General features: G+C 46.5%; 1 protein-coding gene across 1 annotated transcript; it reads right to left on the reverse strand.

Annotated features, from left to right (window-relative positions):
- Nucleotides 1-13,640: 13,640 nt before the first annotated feature.
- Nucleotides 13,641-16,087, reverse strand: LOC133265199 (syntaxin-1B-like). Its single transcript, XM_061445507.1, has one exon. It carries the CDS (start codon nucleotides 14,562-14,564, stop codon nucleotides 13,683-13,685), a length of 882 nt encoding a protein of 293 aa, XP_061301491.1. The 5' UTR covers nucleotides 14,565-16,087; the 3' UTR covers nucleotides 13,641-13,682.
- Nucleotides 16,088-19,324: the final 3,237 nt, after the last annotated feature.

Here is a 19,324-nt window from a genome sequence, read left to right on the forward strand (position 1 = left end):
TTCGTTACGTTCCTTTTATCAAGGCAGCATTTTGAAACGCTGAAAACTTTTATTTTAGCCTTTTCTAAATGAGAAGTTGCCATTTAAAGAAAAAAAACACCACCGCCCCCAAGCCCAACCCCAAATACTTTTAGCAATAACATGTAAAAATATACATTATGATGAAAACACCTGAAAGAAACTGCATTTTTTTAACTTTCTGGTATGTGTCAGGGACTTTTCAAGACCTTAAAAACTAGCACCTGCCTGACTCCCTTATGATGCTGATGTCTAGAAATGGGGGATATGGTAAGAAATGTCTGTGATAGCCATGTGTCCAAGGTATCAACGGCTGTGTGCTGGACATGGAGCTAGCACTGAGGTCCATGCATTGGTATAACACCTCCCATGTACCCAGGAACCCACAGCTCTGCTGGTGGATGCAAAGGTCGCACCAGTTCTTCTGGTTCCTGCCTGGATGGAGACCGGGGAGGGAAGGACACAGATTGCTCATCACTGTTGCATACCCATTAATAGTGGAAAGCTTCTGGCATGCAGGCTGCACGTCCTGGCACAAAGATGTGCTGGGCTGGGTGACTTCATGGAAGTCACCACAGGCAGCTATGCTGGGAGTGGAGCAGTGGCAGCATCCATGTCCTGCTCCTCCAGCCCACCAGGGGAGGAATGGCTGCTAAAACCAGGCCAGCATCCCAGAAATGGGTATCTGCACATCCCAACTGGCCACTCTTGCCTCGTCTGCCCTCTGCTCCGCTGCAGGACCAGATCTGCAGAGCAGAGGAGAGCTCAAAATACGAGGCTGTGTCTGTGTCCATTTCATCTCTGGGGAAATAGCACACGTACCTTGAATTTCTTCAAATCCTCCCCAGCTCTCACGGGTGCATTCTGCTGCCCAAGGCCATTGATAAAGAGGCAAAAATGGCACTGGAAGAAAATCTGTCCCTTCCATACTGCCTATGTTGTCAGTTGCCACATAAGTCACAAAAAAAAAAACCATTAAAATAAATTGCAAATGTCTGGTCTTATAACAAATTCCTATTTTGCAAGTTTGAAAACTTCAGTTCCTTGTGGAACGTATTTTCTTCCTGGAACTTTGTGCTTCAGCCTTTATTCATCAGAACTGTTTTAGTCTTAATTTAACATTATTCTGTTGCTGCTTTATGGCTGAGAAACACATTGCTCTCTCCCCTGCTTGCATCTGCCATGAAAACAAAAAGAACATATTCTGCACCTGTCCCTGCTTCACAACCAGCTGAAATGAAATTCAATTCAACGGCCGCTAAACAAAGTGCAAGCAATGACTCAGTATGGAAATAAGACTTATTTCTTTTTAACTCTATTATGCGGCAGCACAAGAGAGCGGGCATGCTTTCTTATACTGCGGTATATATATATATATATATATATGGTGTGCCTGTTTCACAATCTTCTTCCAATGCTTTCTCAACAACTCTGAGACAAAAGGAAAAAATACTGTATTTCTCTCTTGCTCATGATACTGATGCACATCTGCTCTGTTTGTTAGTTACATTTTTAAGCTTTAACTAGGCATGGTTAAAATACAAGAAAATGGAACAGAAATAGAGGAAATGTCTCAAGTGCCCAGGCTCCAGCCAACTTGCACTTGAGTTTTCCTCCTATTCATCAAACTTTTACTAGCAACTTGTTTAATAGGCCCTTTGATTAAATAAACCTTGGTTTAAAAGAGGGAAGGCTTCCACAGAAGCCGTGGATTCTCCATCCCTGAAGGTTGTCAAGACTTGGCTGAGCAAAGCCCTATCTGACCTGGGCTGGTGCTGGCAATAGCTGGGTGCTCAGTAGGATGCTGGACTGGATGAGCCCCACAGGTCCCTCCCAATCAACACTGCTGTGATTTTGACTTCCTGCTGCTGCTATTATAAATAAGGTTGAATCAAAAACCAGTGTTAAGTGTGCAGGTTATAAATACCATGGTCTTCGTACGCTGCTGATGGTTATTATCTACCAAATTCCATCTGCATTGCAGATGTGGCATGCTGAAGTGGCCTAGCCACTTAACTCTAATTGCAGGTTGGAGCTTTAGGCTTTAGAAAGCCAAGGTTAATTTACTTATGACGACTAGATGATGGTGCTGCCTATCATTATCCATGTTGTAAGAATATTCCAGTGGTCCATTGAAAAGTGGGAGCGTGGTGAGATGGGCACCTTCCAGACACACAGAATAAGCTTCTGGTTTTACAGGAAAAACAACCCTGAAACTACTCCTTGCCTTCAAAACTGGACAGATGAAGTGTAGAGGAAGCTGAAAAGCATGTGCACACAGCAAACAGATCAGAGAGGACTGGTGAAAGGTACTTTGGTGCTTTTGCATCTTCATTTGTCCCTGCTACAGAGTTTTCAATGGAAAACAGCACTCCTTTAGAACAAAAAAAAGTAAGGCAGAGAGAGACATTACTGGAAAAGAAACTGGTTAAGAGCAAAGATAAAGCAGGACACAAGGAGAGAAGGCAGCAAGAAGCAGAGAGGGCAGGTGAGAAGCATCTACATGGGGGGATGTTTGTGGTGTTGGGGTTTATGGTGTGGGTGGGAAGGCAGCAGAACAGAGGGGATCATCTGAGGAAACCCAACTGCCAGGGGTGGGTGAAGGCTGAGTCCAGAGGACCATGCAGCTGCCTAGGGCCTGATGCAAGAGTAGCAGAGATGCTCAGGAGTCCTCCCTGCTCTGACTTTACATGGTTTGAGGAAGAAACTGCTTGGAGGTCACATTGCCTCGTATCTGCCCACCAGGTTTTGATTAGAAGAGCAACTATAGGGCTCTGCTGCTCTGGTCCTCCTCCAGTAAAGACCTTCAGTGATGGGCAGGTGAAGCACCATGCTGAATTTTCACTGCTGATTAACTTCAACCATATCTTAGGCCACATTTACATCTTCATTTTGCTTTAACCATTCATACCTTCCCCTGGACCTCAGTCTTATGATAGAGCTTTCTCAGATTCCATCTGGGGATCCTGACTGCTGTGTTACACCCACAGACTGTGCATAGTTCTACTAGGAGGCACATGTCTATGTACCACATGCCCACTACCTGTGAAATGAAGGTGGGTGCAACACATTGAAATAGTTCATCTGGAAGCTGGGGCAAGAACTATGGAAACTTCCATAGCAAACCTACTAATATCTGCTGTCCATCTGCACCAACCTAGTTTCCTCCTTCATTCAGTTTTATATATTCACTGCCTTTCAACAGAAGTTTAGTTTTTCGAGACTTTAATCTGTTCCCTCTCTTAAACAAAATCCGTTTTGTTATCGTGAATAAACCAAATACATTCCCAAACACAGTAAACACAGCAATTTATTTATTTATTTATTTTTGACTGCATAATATAGCTGTTTAAAAAGTGCTAATTGCTTCTTTTGGAAAAAGTGCCTGCATGTTCCCGTTCCAGCACAGAACAAGCAGCCTATATACAGCGCCATCAAGGTTGTTTATCTTTCCCTGCTCCTCTATGCTCGATATTCTCCACTTCAGTTATTCTGAAGCATGGCAGGCTCCACATAAAATGGGTAAATGATTTGAAAAGTAGCCCTTTCAGAACTGAGCTGAGTGTAAAACAGGGAGCAAAATGGCCTTTTTACTGCAGTTACATCATCCTCATGTGGAAAGCCGTGGAAAGCCTCCCGACTTGCTGGTCTCGCTAACAGGTCGTCTTATTTTCTCTTCCTATTTGCAAAACATCAGAATTAAAAGCAGAAATACCCACCTTCTGAAGAATATAGCTCGGTGGCAAAAAGGCAGTGAAGGTCTGAGGACCTGGCTTTGCTGAGGTCTACATTGTGCCATCTAAATGCACATGAGAGGAGAAAGAAGGTTGCTTTTGGAAACCACTCTTCCAGTTTGCCAACTTCATGTTTGATTCACATCTCACGAGCTCTTAACTGCCTGTCAAAAATTACTTCCAAGTAAAAAGTGTTCTTTGTGGCCCACAGAATGATGTACTTCAATAACCATGTGTGCTGACATTGACTGCTCCTTTTGTGTTGCTTTCTGCCCACAGTTTCATCCAAAAGTCACCAAGAGAAGCTCACGAGCAGTCAGCCAGTGCCTCCAAAGCTCTCTAAGGGTGTCAGGTTTATTGCTGTGCTAATATTTTGGAGACAGGATCCTCTATTGAGGAATATAAGGGTAACGACAGCACTCACTTGCCCTAATTTTGTGAGGAATAAGAAATCCTGGGACTTTCCTGCAGGACAGAGAGGTCACCTCCTCTTCCCATAAGATGCAAATGGCACAGGGTGCCTCTTGGAGACAGGCTCCTCCAACCCAGACTGCACACCTGAGCTCATAAAATACCCTCTCATTACAGACAGCTGTGTTTCATTACAAATGGGAGGTAAAATTCACTCTAAAGTGTATTAGTTACAATAAAGTCCAGCTTAACCCATTAGCTGCTTTTGAAGGGAAAAAATTACCCATAAGTCAAAATGAGGACATGGAAACGGCCCTGGTGCAAGGAAGGGTCTTCAACGTTTTCCAGCCCAAATTCATAAGCACGCTGTGTGAAGCAGTCGTTGGAGCAAACCAAGGAGGCACAACAGCAAACTGTCCCAGACGTGCCTGCTTGAGGATGTGACCACCTCAGCATGGCCGGCTCGCTGGTCCTGACCAGACTAGAGGAGGTCAATAACCAAGGGTGAGTTCCTTCTGCGTGCTGGGGCGAGTGCTAAAGGTCAACTGCAGCATCTACGTCCGCTGTCACCATAGCTCCGCTTTCAGGGCAACAGCTTGTGTTTCAGTGGGATGCACACACAGCTTGAGGGGACATCGGCAGACTGAAAACACACGCGTTGCACTCCACTCTGCCTGTGCCCTACCCGCACAGTGCAGTCAGGGCAGTGATACACAGGACAGCCTGAGGAGCCCAGAGGAGGAAGCAGGGACTGTACCCACTCGAGGGAGGACACGCTGCCTCCATCACCAGCCACGTTGCTGTTGTGTTCCTCCCTGCAAACAGGCATGCAGGTATGAGTCAGGATGAATCAGCTGCTGGCAGCAGGGGACAGCTTGCTCTGATTGCGACCATGCTGGCATCTGGCTGAAGGGCAGGCGGGCTGAGGAGCAGGTTTCACTGGAGGCACTGCTCCCACGTCACAGCAAGAATACTTGGGCAATGCCACAGGGATAAGCAAAACCCATCCCCACCCCTTACTGCATGTTCGATCCACTCTAGGGGTGTCAGAGTTCCAAAAATACATGTTAGCACCTGTAAGCTACCCCTTCCCTCTTCAGCAAGGCACCAAACCACCTCGAGCCTGTGGCTGCCTTTAACCTGCAAGCAAATTTGCAGACATTTTCCTTCTGAAGTGATAATTAAAATTACAACTAAGATACAGACAGAAAGAGAAAGAAGCCTGAGGTCTCAAGATCCAGAGAGCTCTCATAACAGATGTGTTTTGACAATGAATGCTAATGTGCACATCTGTAAAAGCAAAAATAAAAGACTCCCATCATAAAAAAACCCTGCAGCATCCTGGTCACATTTGAATGTGCAAGGGATGGAAGAAAATCCACAAAAATGTCAATCAAATAGATTCTGTTATTGTGGGTTCTCTGCTTTGAAAAGATGTTCCACAGGTGCTCTTGTCACTTCAGTGTGGTTTTTAGCATCAAGATTCAGTAATTCCTCTGTGCAATGAGATGACCTGAGGCTCAGGCTGAAAACCACGTTGAGATGTCAGACTGATGCTGCTGATACCTCTCTCAATGCCGTGGCAAGTCTGACAGCTCCCACCCGCTGCCTGCATGGGAGACAGCCCCAGACAGAAAGGCAATGTGCCCAAAAAGATTCATACATCAAGGTATAAAGAAAGCTTGCAGTTGCTCCAGGCATACCCTCTTTTATACGCTACAGAGCTGTAAACAGACACTGGTAGCAAGAATGAATCATTGAAATAGGGTGTAAATTGGAATTAGGGAGCAAGACTCTTCCTTGTGGCCAAGGATGGTGAGCCACGTGCCTCAAACACCTTCTGCTGCAGTGCTGCTGCATGCTGGTCCCTGCGTCACCCACCACCTCATCACGGCCTGACATACTGTGGTTCACACACAGGTACAGCAAATGTCGTGTATTTGTACCACAGCTCAGATGGGATTTACAGCCGATGTATTTAGGGGATTATTTTTCATTTTAAATACCATTTGTTACAGTTTTGAAGCCACACACATAGTGAAGAAGCCAATGGAGCTACGTTGTTTCATGTTATGTTAGGATCTGGAAAATATTACCGGAAAACCTATGTGTTCCTGTGTCTATTTCTTAGGAAATGCATGTATTTAAAGCAGCATAGCTAAATAAAGTCACAATGGTAGAAAAAAAGACATCCCTATACCAGGTACTGTTCTCCTGCCCAGTGGATGAGGTGACTCATGGCTTCGCCTGGCTCTATTTTAAGGCACTAGAATATCCAGCCTCTGCCTGAGCTGGGGAATGGTTTGCCATGATGCAGATCATTTGTACCTGTCAGCTCCAGCCACTTTCCTGTTTACTCTCACTAATAAAACTCCGACGTCAGGAGCGAGTTGTTCTGGTACTTGCATTTCAACATAGGCGCTCACTGGGACCTCCTTATTCAGGTTTTCGTCTGTTCTGTGTCTGCTGTACCTTGTTAGCCTCCTCCCTTCAATAAAATCTGCCTTTAAAGCTGCTGGTGATCCTTTGCAGTGAAAAACATCACGGCACTTGATGTTCTCTTTCAGCTTCTGCCATCCTTATTTCCCACGCACGTGCTCCTGCGAACCTGTTTTTCCATAAGCTAATAAGAAACAGCTTATTCTGCTTTACAAAATGGTATAGAAGAATACAAGTTAAATGGATGGAGATCTTTAAGGATGAGCTGCAAGCCATTCCTATATACTCAAAACCCAAGCTCAGACAGCAAGCAGCTCTGATCCTTTAACTAAACCCAAAAAGCAGCTGATGTGATGGAGCTGCCCAGCGAACACTTTGAGTTTGAGAGGCAGAAGGAGCTGCACTGGGCACCAAACCCCCTTCTCCTCACACTGCTCCAGCACACAGCAAATCGTGAATAAATAGGAATTCTTTTCAACACTGTTTTGCAATGTGTTACAATAGCAAATCACTGAGGGTTCAGCCAGGAACCGTGGTATTTATCCTGCTTTGTCTGCACATGATTTATACCCATCAAAGACAAGAAGCGGGTTGTGCACAAATAATGATGAGCAAATCCAAGGAAGGTTTCAAGGAGAAATGAGCTGGGAGCGAAGAGCTGAATCTGAATCCTGTGCAGAGCAGGCAAGGAACCCAGGCAGAAATGGGGAGACGTCTTAGGGTAATTTCCAGAAAGCTGAAAGGCAGCAGGTGCCTGGTCCCATAGGAGAGAGAAGAACCACATCCATCAGCTGGGAACACAACACATGCAGGAAATGCCATGGGCTGAGGACATTTCAGGGATACTGGGGATGCAGCTTCGCTAAAGAGATGATGCTTGCTCTTATTTTGCTCCGATAAGCAGCATCCACATGCTAGGAGGGGACACAAAGGCTCCAGGTTTCCTGCCCAAATGCTTGTGCAATGAACCATCAAATGCCAGGGAATGGGAACACTATTTTCTAAAGGAAATTCCGAGTCCATTTTTTCCCCTCTCACTGTTAATCCAACTTGAAAAATTCTGTATTCAGAGCGAGTGAAAGGCTTTGTTTAAGACTTCCGTCATTAATGGAAATTCTGTAGTGGTTGGCTACCCAGACTGCATATGGATTGACAGTTCCACTAAAATCAACCCTGGTTTATGAGAACCAGATGCTGATCCAAATTACAAAACCCAGAGGGGCTGCCAAATGAAAACCTACATGTGAAGTTAGGATTGTACCAGAGCTTTAATTTAGGGACCATCTGAAACCTTGTTTAATGCTTTTCACCCCATGGGCAGCAAAGGTGACTCTGCACCGTGTTTTGAAGAGAAGCCACAGCATTGCCATGGGATGTACGTCATACCACGGGCACCCTCCTGTCCCCATGCCTGACTCACTCCCGAGCTTCCGGGTACTTCAGTGATGCAGATTGCTGGCAACGACATCAAACTGTCCTCTGGATCTGTCTGAACCTTTACAAATAGCAGTTAAGAACCAAATCATCCCTAGAGAAGCTATTATCTACTCACCTCATCATCTGATGCTGATGTGAGATTCTGGCAGTCCACAATACGCATCCGCTGCTTCCATTCAGAAGTGGTGTGATGGAAAGGTGTGACTGTAATGAATTGTCACAAATCCCTTTTTTTCTCTCTCCCATCATGAGTACTCTGCCCTCCCAACCAAGCAGAGACAGTAAATCAGCCCCACTGAAGAACTCCTCGTGTTTCTGCTTGGAAAAACACAAAGGGATTTGTGCAGACAAGACTTCAAGCTCTGGCAATCCGGAATTTCCAGTCTGAGCTCCCCATCACGCTGTTTGCATGATGGTTTCATCCAGCCTGGGCAGCTCAGCACTGCGCTGGTGCAAGCAGCTGGTCCTCCTTGGTTTCTGCATGTCCCCACTACTGCATTGCCCCACCAAAATTCCAGGGTTTCCTTATTCCCCTGATTTTAAAAAGAAGCAGAAGTATTCAAGCAGGCTGTGAACATGTATATTTTTGCCTTGCATTATTGCCTGGCTGAGCAATCTTCTTGTTAACACCTTAGACTAAGAACCTCAAAATATGGAATTTTAAACATATATATTCCCATGAGAAGCATGGATTGGGTCACTTCAACAGAAGTCATTGCCCTCAGTATTAAATAAAAACCTAGTCACAGTCAGCCTGCTTACTGTTAATGCAAGATTTTAGAGTTTCACCTTACCTTAAGCTGAAAATAAGTCTTGCTGTAAATGCAAGGCTTGTTTTTACTGCTTAAAATTAATTGGCAGCACAACCAGTGCAAGGCAGTGTAGGAAATCAGGCAAAAATTGTGTGCTCATTAGTGATCATTGTGAAAGATTTTAGCTCATCATTTACGTCAGTTGACTCGTGGAGACACTCTTTCCCTAAGAATCATAAAAAATGGATGTTCTTGACACAGTGACACTTAAGAAAATGGTAAAAAAAATGTGCTTTACATGCCAAGGTCGACACACAAAACAAAAGGAAATATTCAACATGGAAGAAAACAAAAATAAAGAAAAATATCCCATTCTTATTTTGTAATGGGTAACAAATAGATTTATTGGGGAGCTCAGGAAGCCATCTAGCACCTCCCTTCGGGAGCAAACACATCCGAGCTGCAGGGATTGGTATGTTGGCGAGCCTAGGGTGGGTAGGGACCATGGAAAACCTCCTGGACCTGGCTGGAGGCAGGCTCAGCCCTTGGGTCCTCCATCCCCACATGGGGAGCAAGGCAAAGCTCCCCTGGTTTCAGGGTTTAATCGCACAGGAAGGACCCACGAGGGTTCTGCTCTCCACGTGTCCATTTGTTCCCAGCCAGGTGCCTGAATTCAGCACTCACAAGATGGTTATTCCATGACTCCTCTCACAGCAGCTCATTGTGCATCTTCCTCATGCAGAGCTGCTCAGGCTCTGCTGGCGCAGTTTTACTGAATGAATGGGAAGAGGTTCACTGTTAATAAAAGAAAGCTGGGGAAAAAAAGCTGAAAAGGCACTGAATACAAAGAAAATCACCAAAAAATACAATTGGTTTGGTCTCACCCGGAAGAGGCAGTGTGCTGCTGTCGATCTACCCCCGTCACTACCATCATTGCTAACTGCGTGCCATCCATAAAGACCCACTAGAAGGCAGTGTTGAAGAAAACTTCATAGAAACGTCTCATTCAGAAAACTGCAGGTCCACAAACCTCAGCAGTGGGTTTTCTAAGATAAAGAGCAACGTAAAACCATGAACTGCTTCATCCTAAATTATTTCTAGTAGATTTTGAATGAGTTGACTGCAGGAAGAGGCGTGGAATCAAACATCATCCCTGCAAGGGAAATCCGATAGCAATATTTGAACTCTGGAAAACACAATTTATTTCATGCCTGTTAAGAGAAATGCCATTAAAAAAAGATCTGAAATTGAGATGCAGCCTGCTCCATGCTGCCCATGCAGACCAGGCTGCCGGGACAGGAAAGACATCCAGTTGAATTCAGCACTAAATGACACCGAAATGAGCCCAATTTGCCCACAAACCCAAGGATGGAGTTTCCAACCTGCTGCTAGAAAGACAAGAAGTGGCTCCCCACATTTCTTGGCAGTGATGCCTACTCCTGCAGAAAGGCTTACGAGCCAGATCTCCGCGTTTTTCAGAGACAGGCAGCTCTGATGAGCTCTATGAATAGAGTTGTTGATTCACTGGAAAACACAGGAAAAACCGGGGAAAAAACAAATCAAGACAATTTAAACTGCTGGCACATTTTTGTATCGGTGAATGAAATGTAAAATGTGTTTTGAAGCGATGCAATAACTTGGTAGCCCACACAGACGAATGAATTTCTGATTTGACGTTAAGTGCGCTTGAATAAAAATACCAAGTGGGATTTGGTACAAAAAGCCTTTTTGAACCAAAAAAATACGGCTTTTCGGAAAATTTCTGGAAGTGGAAATATTGGCTGGTGGTTTTCAATGGGAAAATGAAAATATGATTCAATGAATCTTTCATCTCATATTAAAACATATAAATATTTTGAATGAAGAGTTTATCTTGCTTTTGTGTGTTATTTGAGAGCAACTGGACTGCAATAAAAGGGAATTACAGTCCTAAACACTCATGCAACTATCCCCTCCATTTTTTCCAATAAACATGTATTTCCAGAGGTTTGGCCAAAGAGATGCTGCAAATTGAACAGAACTCAGGGAACAGCTCCCATTGAGGAGACTTTTAAAAAGATGCATTTACAAGAAATTCTGTTTGGGGGTCTATTTGTTGTGACATGAAAAATCCTCAGTGTTGAAAGGAGAAAAGTTCGATGTTTGAACCAGAATGTGCAAGTCCTCCCTGGGTCTATGGGCAGGAACAACACACTGTTGGGCTGGTGTAACCTACCTCACCTTAAAAGAAAGAGCTCTATAGGGTGATTAAATTGTTCTGGAACTATTTTCTTGTCTAAATGTCAGGAAAAGATGAAAAGATTTTCTATTCTTAAAAAAAAATATAAAAATTATTTTCAGTGACATTTCTTCAACTGAAAGACTTTGCATTTGAAAAGCAGTGTGTGCTGCCAGCACAGTTATAAAGGCTCTAAACCAGCTCCTATACATTTTACTGAAAAGTTCCTCTTTTCATGAACCTCATTCCTAGCATGTCATTACAGAACAGAGCCGAGGGGTTTGGGTAGCCTGATTTGAGCTTGACATGTTCGGCTTTCTCTTTATTTTCCCCTTAAATGCGAACTTTCTACATTTATGATGTTTATTTGGGAAATAATTAGAACAGCCGTCTTGTGGGTATTCTTTGAATGGTTAAAGCAGGTCCTCCACCTTGGCTTCATCATCTCCAGGAATATTCATACAGCAAACGTGCTCCAAATGAAGAGCCAACCTTTACGGAGAAGAGAAAGGAAACCTCCCCATCCTGTCGAATGGTCATGCCCACATTACAGTATTATTAATTACTTTGCTATTGAAGAATCACTCTCCATATGAGGCCAATATTTAATGAAAGGCAACCAAGCATCAGAAAAAAAACACAACAAACCCTGATTATTAAACCCAGAAAGTCTTGTAAACTGCTGAAGCCATCAGTGGAAAGAGCCGCAAAGTTTCTCATCTTTTTCTCCTTCTCCTTTAACTTCTCACTGGTCCTTGTAACACAAATCAAGGCTACTTTCCTGTAAATTCTAAATGCAAGGAAGAGCATGCTGCCAGCAGAAAAGCTGCAGCCCCACCAGCAAAGGAGCCTGTGCCCGAGGACCATCGCTCCAGTACCAGGCTCTAGAGGACACTGTGCTCCATGAAACCCTCTGGGAATCTGCCTGGGCTGAAAGCACTGACGATAGCACAGGGCTTTTCCCTGTGCTTTATGGATAAACATTTACCGAGTGGCTCAACTGGTTCTGCAGGGCTGCTGGTGCTGGATGCTGCCCGGTGGCCCCAGCCAGGGCTCTCCCGAGGCCGGCACTGTCTCTGCAGAGAGGCTTTAGCACAGAGTGTGGTTAAACACGTTATGCTGCATTCAGATTTGCCACCTCCCCGACCTCGCTGAGGGGTTTTTTCCCCTTCTCTGTACGTCCTGTGAGTCTGTAAGTAGCCGTCAGCGCTTCCCAGGAGGCTGCTTTGGAATCTGAACATTAAATGTGGGGTTTAATATACAATATAGAGGATGCTTCCCTGTCTCTGACCACATGAGATGGGGCAGGGCAAGCGGACCCAGCCCCATGCTGGAGAGGCTGGCTGGGAGCAGGAGTCACCATAGCACCTCTGGCAGTGCTGAACGACACTCACCCTTTTGCTTGCTGCCTTTAGTTGATTTCCATTTTGGGAAACTTCCTTTAGGGTTGTTGGACAAATAGGAGAGAAACCAAGAAAAGGCCACTTCTCTTTGAAGGTTTGGTGGCAAAATCATTATTCCCATCTTCATCACATCGTACATCATTTGGGATGCAGAGCCCACATTTGCACCCCGGTATGTTTCAGGTCATCTTTAATTACACGATTCATCCAGTTTTTAGCAACAAACACAACCTCTGGCCTCCTCCAGTGCCGTTCTGGATTTCCATTGTGGTTAATTCGCAATGGAAAAAAAAAAAACCAACATTTCTTCTCTCAGATAGAAAGTCGTGTTTCTTTTTCTTAAATGAAAATCAAATAAAAAGGTAACTTCCATTCATCAAGTTGTAAATGAAGAATTAATATCCATTTAACCCTCACAAAGAAAAGTACAAAGGAAGCAGCAGGAGCAGAGACCACTCAGCCCGGCCCCTAGGGCATCACCACTCCACAGGGATCAACATTCCTGATGCTGGAGTCTTCCAGGTCAAGAGAAGATATCCATAAAGGGAAAAAGAGGTGCATTCATCAGCCTGTAAATGAAGTTTTGAAAGATTCATAAGAATTTAACCCAACTGACACAACCAGAAGTCATTCGATTTCCACTCTTCATTAACTTTGGGCTACCTGCTGCAAGGAAAAACTCACCCATCCACACACCGGAGGTTATTGAGAAATGGTTTTATTAAGGCCCAGCTAGAAGAAGAACATAAACCTAAGGGTGGCCGAGACAACTGGGACCTGGCCCCAGAAACTGCCACGCTGCTCTGTGGGGAGCCATCGGGTCCCCTCGCATGTAACAACAAACATGCCAAAACTTCAACACCCTTTAAATAGTCATAAAAAGAAGCATTAAACTTCGTAAGTTATGTTTCATAGCATTAAAAATGTTTTTCTTTGTTGGGTGCTGCAGTGCTCTGGGTGCCTGCAGTTCAAGTGCGGCGTCCACACCATTAACCAAGGTGTGCCTGGTCCCCGTGCTATAGTGCAAGGTGTGCGCGGTCCCTGCGCCACCGCCGAAGATGCGCCTCGTCCCCATGCTGCCATGCAACGCGTGCACATCCCTCGCACCGTCACACCAGGCTTGCGTGGTCCCCATGGTGCCGTGCAAGGCGTGCATGGCTCCTGCACCACGGTGCGAGAAGCACGAGCGAGCAGCAGGCTCTCAGCACACCGCTTCTTGCGCGGAAGATCAGCAAGAGCCGCTGTGAAGCCGCCCCGCTGCAGCACGGGCTCACCGGAGGGTCCCGCTGAGGCAGGGCAGGCAGGCGCAGCAGGCGCAGATGCTGAGCGCAGTCGTCAGCAGGGCCGAGAGCCGCGATGGCCGCTCGTACTTGAAGGCTTTCTTCACCTCGCCGCTGCTCTGGGTGATGTAGTCGAGGGTGCGCAGGACGTGGTGCTCCACGCTGTCGGCGGCCCCGTGCTGCTCGGCCAGCAGCCCCTCCAGCCGCAGGAAGAGCCCGTGCAGCTCCGCCATCTGCGCTTCCAGGTCGAGGAGCTGCCGCTGGCGCGCCTGGGCCATGGCGAGGTGCTGCTTGGCCTTGACCGCCTCCAGGTCCCTGCCCACGATGCGGGGCACCTCGGGGCTCTTGGCCAGCTGGTCCAAGTCCTCGGTGCCCAGGTCAATGCCCGCCAGCTCCGCCTGCCTCTCGAGCTGCTCCTTCAGCCTCTGCCGGTAGCGGCTCTCCCGGGCGTAGTGGCGGGCGAGGACGGCGCGGTACCGCCGCAGCAGCAGCCACTGCTGGGTCTGGCGGACGCGGGGCCCCGCTTGCCCCGTCCCATCCCCTGGTGCTGCCGGCAGAGCGCCCAGCTGGGGCTGCAGGGCCATGGCCTCGCGGGTGAAGGCGGCTCTGGCAGTGCCGAGCCCCGTCTTCTCGCGGGCGATGCTCTCCGCGGAGGTGCAGCACAGCACCGTCTGCTGCGTCCTGTTGATGCTCTCCGAGAGCTCCTCCAGCCGGTCCAGTGCCCGCCAGAGCTCGGCTGCCTCCCGCAGCGCCCGGCTGACGGGGCTGGCGTCGTCCGCAGCGAACACCGGGTTGTCGAAGCACAGAGCATCCTCATGCGGGTTGCCCTCGGCCGCGGCTCGCTGCTGCAGCTCCGCCAGCCGGTCCCTCATGGTCCGCACCGGCCACCGGCACCATCAGTGGCACACATCAGCCCCGGGAGGGGAGGTGCGAGGCCGGAGCTCCCTGCGTCAGCCGGAGCTTTAGAACCGTCCCTCCTGGCACCAGAGCAAATACCGATGGAGGAGGGCAGGCCGTACTGCGTCAGCCTCCCGGCCGGACCCACCGCACCGCACCGCAGCAGGGAGGGGAAAGGGGCTCTGCTGAGAGGCAGAGCAGGAGGAAGGCGACCTGGGGCGGGAGGGCTGCCAGCACCGTCAGCACCTGCGTCACCTCATGTCACGGGACAGGCGCTCCTGGCTCAGTGTCTGACCTAAGACAAAGGGCTTTTATTCACCAGCAAACCAACCCCAACGTCTGGGATCCTGGGGGCAGAGGAGGGGGTCCCCCCCGGCCTCCCCTCCTGCTGCAGGGCCCTGTGGTGTCGGCATCTCTGCCTGCACCCCGAAACAGGCGTTCAAACAGCTTTGGAGGAGGAAAGGGCACGTCTCAAACACACGCTGCAGCACCTGAACACATCATAACGTGTCTCAAGAAGCAGCTCCTCATGCGGATAGGACAGCTGAAGGGAAATCGCACTGTGCCAGTGCCTGTTTAAATTGAGAAGCTGGGATGGAGGCAAAACTCAGCTTCCCCCTCTCACGAGGGTCAGCAAGGCTCCGAGGGCCAGACAGTGCCCTGCAACCACCACCGTTGCAGTGCCCAGAACATGGGGAGCAGCTGATGGAGGGATGGAAGAGGGTGCTTGAGGGTTTTCCTGGCTGGAAATGAGCACTGGGATAGCACAGCTGCCCTGCACATCGGGGCACGGTAGTGGTTTGTCCAAACACTGCCGAAACACGTGAGAATCACAATTTCATTCTAAATCATCTGCAAAAGTTACCATTAAAAAGAATACTTCTATAAAATACATTTCCGAAGTGATGTGAAAGAATAATTGTTCTCTAGCAAATCGATATTTTATATCATATACTTTATGACATGCATTAGCATATATAACCCAAATGTGTGATGATATAAAGTGCATGATATAACAGCTATGATGATATCGACAGGAGTGACAGCAAAGGCTGGTTAAACGCAAGTAAAGCAGCTCTGAAGGGAGAGTAATTTCTCTCTAATGCCATTGACGGATGTACTTAGTGCAGGTACTCAGCATCGGTGCAATATAAGTTTGATTTTGTTCTCTGTAACTGAGAAGGCAAAGAAAATAAAACAAACCTTCTGTTCCTGGGGGCTGGAGTTTGAGCGTTGTGTGAAGAAGAAGATACCCATTCACATCCGGGAGGAACTGCCGTTCAGCCCATTTGAATCAGTGCAGTAAAATGCCAAGTAAGTCAGGAGGTTAACATGGGGAAAAGGCAAAGTAGCGTGTGCAAGAGCGGGACATGGCAGGATAAGCTTGAGGGCAGCCAAAACACTAACTTTGAAGGCTTTAAACCACAGGCAGGCTGGTCTTCCTTGGGTACCTTTAACAGTCATGTTTGAGTATGAAACCACTTGTGCCTGATGGTGGCTTTAAAGCTTGTGTGCAGTGGGGCACAGAGGGCCCCAAACCCCTGCCTGCTCACACTGGGGCAGCCCTGTCACACGTGAGGGTCATTGCCTGCCCTGGCTGAGCCAAGGACCCCTGGCAGCCCCCAGCCTGTGCTGGCCGTGCTGCCAAGGCAGCTTTACACCACCCATCCCTGTTGGAAAAGCCCTGTTTGAACAGTATTATTGCTGCTGTTCAACAAGAGCACTGATGAAAAAGGAAAACTTTTTTTGGCATTAAGTACTCAAAAATAGGTGCAAGCTCCTTCTGGAACCAGATCTCAACACCTGAACCCATCAGTGTCCTGCAGCGTCAGGAGGGACCTCCCCCAGATACCTTCTCCTCCTCCTCCTCCTCACCTGCTCTGGTGCTGCTCTGCACAAGTCCTATCACCCTGAAGAGCATTTTTCACATAGTTTCCCAAGAAAGCATCAGCTGTTCCTCTCTTTTTGCCCAGGAAAATGGCATTTTGGAGCCAGATCTGATAATGATTTGAGTAACCCACCCTGAGTGAGACCTCGAGCTTGCTTTTGGCAAAGGTGAGGGGCTCTGTCCTGTCCTCCTCGAGATCCACAGTTTACAGAAGTTCCTATATCCACTTAATAAAAGTTTCCTTTTCAATAAGCATAAAATTATCCAGTTGAATCAAAAAGCATTTTTCTTTTGATGTCAAAACCTTAATTTTAAGTGTTTTTCAGTCTTTTTCACATCTAAACTACTTATTAAGTAATGCAAAACCAAAGTAAGAGTTTCTCTCTTTTTTTATTAAGACAATCCCCACAGCTGGAAAATGAAACATCCTAGATTACATAAGTGACTTCAAAAAAACTCTAGAAAAAAATCTTTACAAATTTACATTTGTACAATACAAAAACTAACAGCTCATTGCATATAAATATTACATTTGGTCTGCCAACAAGTGGCATCAAAATCCCTGAAGTATTCATTTAAAGGGACCTGAGATAGCGGATGTGAAGATATGGGCATAAATATCACCTGGGGAAAAAAAAAAATCAATATAGAAAGTAGACATAATTCTAATAGATTTTTGCATGTTTTGGAGTAATATAAATCATCCAGAACGTGACCTGGAGAGTCTAAACCACATGAATTTCATCGCGCCAACATCAATGGGTGTTTGGAAATGAAGTCTGCTGTAATGACTCATGGAGGAATGACAAGCCTGTGTTAGTACTTCTACAGAATAGTCATCAGATGTTGATATCTGAAAATAGCCGAGCAGCCACCGCTCTCTGAGGAGGCATTTTGGGGAAGAGAAATGGAGGATTTGGAGTTTATCTGCCAAGGAGCTAGACGGCCGCGATGCAGGCGGGAACCCCAACCCCTCCTGCCAACACTCAGGCAGGACCCTGGCTCTGCAGCCACCAGAGCAGCTCCTTTTGCCATCCCGCCTGCTTCCAACAGAGCCAGGAATCAGGAGAACTGCAGCGTTTGCCAATTAAATAACCCAACACTGAGAAACTGCTCTTAGTTGTCCACTGGTTTAAACATTTCCCAAGTATTTACACATCTGTCAGTTCCCAAATGCGACTGCAGTTATCTGCCAGGCAGTACTGCCTCGCAAGGGCAGCACCAAGCTGCTCGGTTTTCCTTGAAATTCTCACAAACTCTTATCAGGTACCCACATCCATGCACATAAATGTATTTAAGCACCATTTTCATAATACTAGAGTTAAGGCTGAGACAGCAATTCCACTGGAAATCTAATTTTTCAGGGATTCATAGCACAGTTGTGTACGTTTGCTGTGGGCTGAACATGACATTAAAAATGTACAAGCTTCCAACAGGTCTTTGCATTTCTAAGACTAAAAAAGACAACTTTTAGACTAAATTTTGCAGGCTGTTACTTACTGTACATAAAGGAGATTTCTTTTTTCAATGTGTAAACCTCTGATATACTAATATTTGAAAATTATCTATCGCACATGCGCAGTAATTTTCTATAATACATACTTGTAAGAACACAATGACAGCTCCCTACAATACTAAGTATAGATTTACCAATGGATTGTTAACTGCTCCTTCGGTCTCTCAGGTAAATCATCTGCACTGTATAAAACTCTGCATGATGGTTTAAGAAAAAATAAACTCACGTCAGGAAATGTAAACACACAAATGGATTTCTAAAACACTGAATTCAGGACGCAGACCAACGACTGCAGGACACGGCACGCCAGGGCCGGCAGACATCCGCAAACCTCCAGCGATTCAGCCTTCCCTGTCATTCACTGCTCAGTCTAAAGAGGAAGCATTAATCAAATTCTTATCCAAAACTAGCCATTTAAGCTTATTTCCTCCTGTTACTACCACGTGATTTTGAACAGTTGTCACTAACATTCTGGAGACACCCAGAAGCAGCATTTTCAAGTGCTTGTTGAGGTCCGTCTTGCCTTTTGCAGTCAAGAGAGCCTCCAAACGCTGTCAAAAGCAACACGCTGTCGCTTGCCTTTCCACATTTCTCAGGTTATTTGGAAACTCTCTTTACTATGCACCCAGAGTCAGCTCTTGTCAGTGCTCTGCGTACTGCACAGTCCTTCCGCTTTTGTGAGGGAGAAGCAGCCAATGTGCATGCTGAAGGAAACAGGTAGGGGAAATTAACATATGCGACAGGACACAACATTTTAAGCAGCCAAAAATCCTCCACAAATTATTTCTTCGTGATGCTATTTAGCTTGATTATGTGCAGGGTGGGATTGACTGGGGTAACGGGGTGGCCTCTGCTTGGTTTGTGGGGAAAGGAGTGATAGAAAGACAGAGGAGTGATAAAACTGCCCTGACCCATCAAAGTTCAAGCACCAACATAAAAGTTTTATGGGTTATTTAAAATAGAAATTCCTCATGAGGCTGGAAGCACATGAATTCTACAAAGGTTATGTTAACTATTATTCATATAGCAAGGGAAAAAAGGAGACCTGGGGCATGCGTGGTAAGGGACACCAGGTGGAACTAAGTGCCATTGTACACAGCCATGTGCAAGGAAGCACAAATGCAGTTAGTAGTTCCACTGCCATGCTCCCTGCAACTGCCCATGTCTGAGCAAGGGAAGCCACGTGCTGCCTGCTCTGATCCAGCAGTGTTTCCACACAGGGTACAGATGGCCCTAGAGCAGCCAAGAAGCCAGCCCTCAAACTTCCCATCTTCATTAAATCCACCCCCAGCAATTTGGGAGTGTTGCTAGTAAGTAAGGTAAGGCAGATT

This window comes from Pezoporus flaviventris, unplaced genomic scaffold (assembly GCF_033815535.1).
Source record: "Pezoporus flaviventris isolate CSIRO_AGI_PZ_B2104156 unplaced genomic scaffold, CSIRO_AGI_Pfla_v1 ptg000005l, whole genome shotgun sequence".
In the NCBI taxonomy this organism is placed as follows: domain Eukaryota; kingdom Metazoa; phylum Chordata; class Aves; order Psittaciformes; family Psittacidae; genus Pezoporus; species Pezoporus flaviventris.